The sequence below is a fragment of the Volvox carteri genome, assembly GCF_000143455.1.
Source record: "Volvox carteri f. nagariensis unplaced genomic scaffold VOLCAscaffold_12, whole genome shotgun sequence".
Classification (NCBI taxonomy): Eukaryota; Viridiplantae; Chlorophyta; class Chlorophyceae; order Chlamydomonadales; family Volvocaceae; genus Volvox; species Volvox carteri.
The window spans coordinates 1,591,368-1,595,372 of record NW_003307555.1 but is presented as its reverse complement, the minus strand read 5'-3'; the positions used below and the strand labels follow the sequence as shown (position 1 = coordinate 1,595,372).

Below are 4,005 nucleotides of genomic sequence, written 5' to 3'. Positions count from 1 at the left end.
GAAGGGGTGGGGCACTGGTGGGGGCGGAGTAGAAGGCATTGTTGAAGTATGGCGCAGGGGCTTGTGTTGTCGTACATCTGATGATAACACCGCTTGAGGGGTGTTTTGCTTTTGTGGTGGAGAGGAGGGGGGGTGCGGAGGAAGGGGGAAGGCTTGTCTGTGCGTCTGTCTCCGAATGTATGGGGGCCCCCGGGTTGGGGGGATGAGGGGAACAGAGTGTGGAAGGACCGCAGGGACCCTGTTGGGGTTTTTCCTTATTGTTGCCGGATTACCCCTAGCAAGGGGAGACGGGGACTGGAAAGAGAGTGTGGTTGGCGCTGAATCGCAACAGGCTTGACCTGGTAAGACTACACCTACCCATCCGCTCCCCTCTCCTCGCCCCGCCCCGCCCCGCCCCGCCCCACCACCGTCCAGGCCGCCCGGCTGATCGAGGCCGCTCAGGCCAGTGGTGGCTGGGTGGTGCTCCAGAACTGCCACCTGGCAGTCAGCTGGATGCCCACCCTGGAGCGCCTGTGCGAGGGGCTGTCACTGGAAAACACATCACCCGCCTTCCGCCTGTGGCTCACCTCCTACCCCTCACCCGCCTTCCCGGTCAGTGTACTGCAAAACGGCATCAAGATGACCAACGACCCGCCCAAGGTGAGGAGAGGGCACACACGTGGGGCCGCCCCTCTCGTACTGCGTTGTATTTATTGCAACGGTGTAGGGGGTTAAGTAGCGGAGTGTGGATGGGTGAAGAGCTCAGGGGAGTGAGGGGAGAAAGAGGCGGATGGGGGAACCTCGCGACCTGATCCGCACACACTGAAAAACCGTACCTGCTTTCACTACTGCCCGTCCCTTCCCCCTTTTTTCACCCCCCCTTGCCCCTTTTCCCCTCGCCATTTCTCCACCACCCACATCTCCCACCCTTCCCATTTCCCCCCCCCCCTGTTGGGCACCACCGCTGTGATAACATCGACCCGCTGTGATTGATTTCGCGTTCGGGTTACCTCCTGGGGTGAGGTGGGGTAGCCGCACCCCCTGTCCGTATCCGCATCTGGCCCGCACCGTACTGGTAGCTCCCGACCCCCTTGCACCCACACGCAACCCGCACCCGCGCATTCACCCCTTCCCTCGCTTCTCCACGCACACGTATACATACATACATACATACGTACATACATACACCTCACCCCCACCTCTGCCAGGGTCTCCGTGCCAACCTGCTTGGCTCCTACCTGAGTGACCCCGTCAACGACAACTCCTTCTTCGAGGGCTGCTCCCGACCAGCCATATTCAAGAAGCTGCTGTTCGGTCTCTGCTTCTTCCATGCCTTTGTGCAGGTGCGGCCGTGCAGTGCGGGCGGGGTATCTGTCTGTGTGCCTGTGTGTCTGTGTGTGTGTGTGTGTGTGTGTCTATGTGTCTATGTGTCTATGTGTCTATCTGCCTGTCTATCTGTCTGTCTATCTGTCTGTCTATCTGTCTGTCTATCTGTCTGTCTATCTGTCTATCTGTCTATGTGTATGTTCCCCCTCTCCCCCTCCCACCCGGCGCCCTCTTCACCCCCTCGCCGCACCCGCAGGAGCGGCTCAAGTTCGGTCCCCTCGGATGGAACGTGCCGTACCAGTTCTCCGCCCCCGACTTCGTCATCTCCGCCCGCCAGCTGCAAATGTTCCTCAACGAGATGTCCCCCGCCCCCGGGGACGCCTCTCCCATACCCCTGCCCGCGCTGCGCTACCTCACCGGCGAGTGCAACTACGGCGGCCGAGTCACCGACGCACACGACCGCCGCACCCTCATGTCCATCCTGGACATCTTCTACTGCCCCGCAGCGCTGCAAGACGGCTACTCGTTCTCACCGTCGGGACGGTACTATGCGCCGCCGGAGGGCCTCGTGGACGCGTACTTGTCGTACATCCGCGGATTGCCGATTCAGGCGGAGCCGGAGGTAGGTGGGGCGGCGGGGAACTGGAGGAGAACGGTAGGTGTGTGTGCGTGTATGTGAAGGAATTCCCCGCGCCACCATCCCTTTTCCCCTTTCCCAGGCCTTTTCGGTCCCCCGTATTCTTTACCCCCTTCTGTGCTCTTCCCGAACAACCTCCCTTTTCAACCACCTCAACCACCTCTATAACCACCTCCCCCCGGACCGCCCTCATACCAGCCCGCCACCCCACAAGGAACCCCCGTTGCCCGGTGTGCCCTCTTATCCCGCACCCGCACCGTCGGCAGCTGTCCTCCTTGTCATTGTCCTGCACATCCCCCGTGTAACTCTCAGCCGCCCCACTGTTGCCGCTCCTTGTTATTGTTTGCGTTCAGGTCTTTGGTCTGCACGCCAATGCGGACATCACCAAAGACCAGCAGGAAACAGATCTGATGCTGTCTTCGCTGCTGGCGGCATCGTCTGGCGGCGGCGCTGGCGGCGGTGGCGGCGGCGGCGCGTCGGAGCGCGACGCCGTGTTGGCGGAGGTGGCGGCGGACATCACGAGTCGGGTACCGCAGCCGTTCGACATTGAGGCGGTTCGCTTCAAGTACCCCGTGGACTACTACGAGTCCATGAACACGGTGTTGTGCCAGGAGCTGGTGCGGTTCAACAGGCTGCTGGAGGTGCGTGTGTGTGTGTGTGTGTGTCTTGTGAAAGTGGGCGGTAGGCGTGGGATTAGGGACGGGGGTAGAGGGGAGGGGAGCGTGTGTATTGCAAAGATACCAAGGGGGGAAAAGGGAAGGGGCATGAAGGGGACTGGATCTCCGCGGGGAAATAGGGGCGGGCCTCGGAGCAGCACGGGGGACCCGCGAGTCCAAAATGGACCCTCACAAAGATGCATGAATACATACATACACACGCACCCATCCACTCATCCCTCCTTCTTCCCTGCCGCTTCTTCCCCTCGCCCCGCCTGCCCCCCTACCAGGTGATCCACGACAGCCTGGCCGCCCTTCAAAAGGCCCTTCGCGGCCTCGTGCTCATGAGCTCCGACCTGGAGGCGCTAGGTGGGGGGGAAGGGTGTGTGTGTTTGGGGGGTAGAGGGGAGGGGGAGGGAATCCACCAATGGAGAGGGGAGGGCTGAGAAAGGAGAGACATCCCACCGTCATGGCAAGGGGAGGCGGTAACTGGGGACGGAAGGAAGCGGATGAGGTCTGTGGCGATGGGGGGAAGTAGCAGCTAGTTATAGGAGGTTGTGGAGGTGGAGGGAGCTGTGTGCGCCGCTTTGGTTTCCTCCTGTTATCGCGGAGGGGGTTAGGTAGAGGTTAACCTACTACATCCCTTCATGCATTCTCTCGCCTACGTCTTTCCCTTCCTTTCCCCCTCCCCCTCCCCCCATAATTACCCCCATAGTTACCCTATGTATCCTCTAAGCCACCTCCACACAAATGCTCCAACCCGCCCGCACAGGCTCGTCCATGTACGATGGCCGTGTGCCCAAGCTTTGGATGGACAAGAGCTACCCCTCCCTGAAGCCCCTGGCCCCCTACGTGGCCGACCTCATAGAGCGGTGCCGCATGATGTCCGAGTGGGTGGCGCACGGGCCCCCACCGGTTTTCTGGATCAGCGGCTTCTACTTCACACACGCCTTCCTGACGGGCGTCAAACAGAACTACGCGCGCAAGCACCGCATCCCCATTGACACCATCACCTTCAACTACGCCTGCTTGGCTGGACATGTGGAACATTACAAGGTGCGTGTGTATCTATTTATGTATGCGTGTGTGTATGTATGTACATATTCGTGCATGTTGTTTGGTATCTGTGTGTGTGTGTGTGTGTTATGGGGGGAGGGAGCCTCGGGCGGGAGAGGGGGACCGAGTGGCGATGTGTCGGGTACGGTGGAAAGGGGTCGCGACAGGGCGTGGGTGTATGTGTGTACGCGTATATGTGTGTATGTGTGGTGGTGGGAGAGGGGTGGGGTGGGGGCTGGAAGCCAACCTGGGCTATTGCTATTGCTACTACTGCCACTGCATTTGGTGCGGCTGTAGCACTACTGCCTGTAGGCCCCCCGACCCCCCGACCCCTCCCCTCCCCCCCCCCCC

At 60.8% G+C, this 4,005-nt stretch overlaps 1 protein-coding gene across 1 annotated transcript in view; it reads left to right on the top strand.

The window, feature by feature from the left end:
• The window catches only part of Dhc6 (dynein heavy chain 6), a gene marked incomplete at both ends in the record, with an annotated part of 31,599 nt that overhangs the window by 26,741 nt on the left and 853 nt on the right, over window positions 1-4,005 (top strand). The window contains 6 exons of the mRNA XM_002949039.1: window positions 347-639; window positions 1,188-1,322; window positions 1,562-1,927; window positions 2,296-2,583; window positions 2,889-2,967; window positions 3,371-3,732. Coding sequence (XP_002949085.1) covers window positions 347-639; window positions 1,188-1,322; window positions 1,562-1,927; window positions 2,296-2,583; window positions 2,889-2,967; window positions 3,371-3,732 — 1,523 coding nt within the window. The remainder of the gene's footprint in view (window positions 1-346; window positions 640-1,187; window positions 1,323-1,561; window positions 1,928-2,295; window positions 2,584-2,888; window positions 2,968-3,370; window positions 3,733-4,005) is intronic.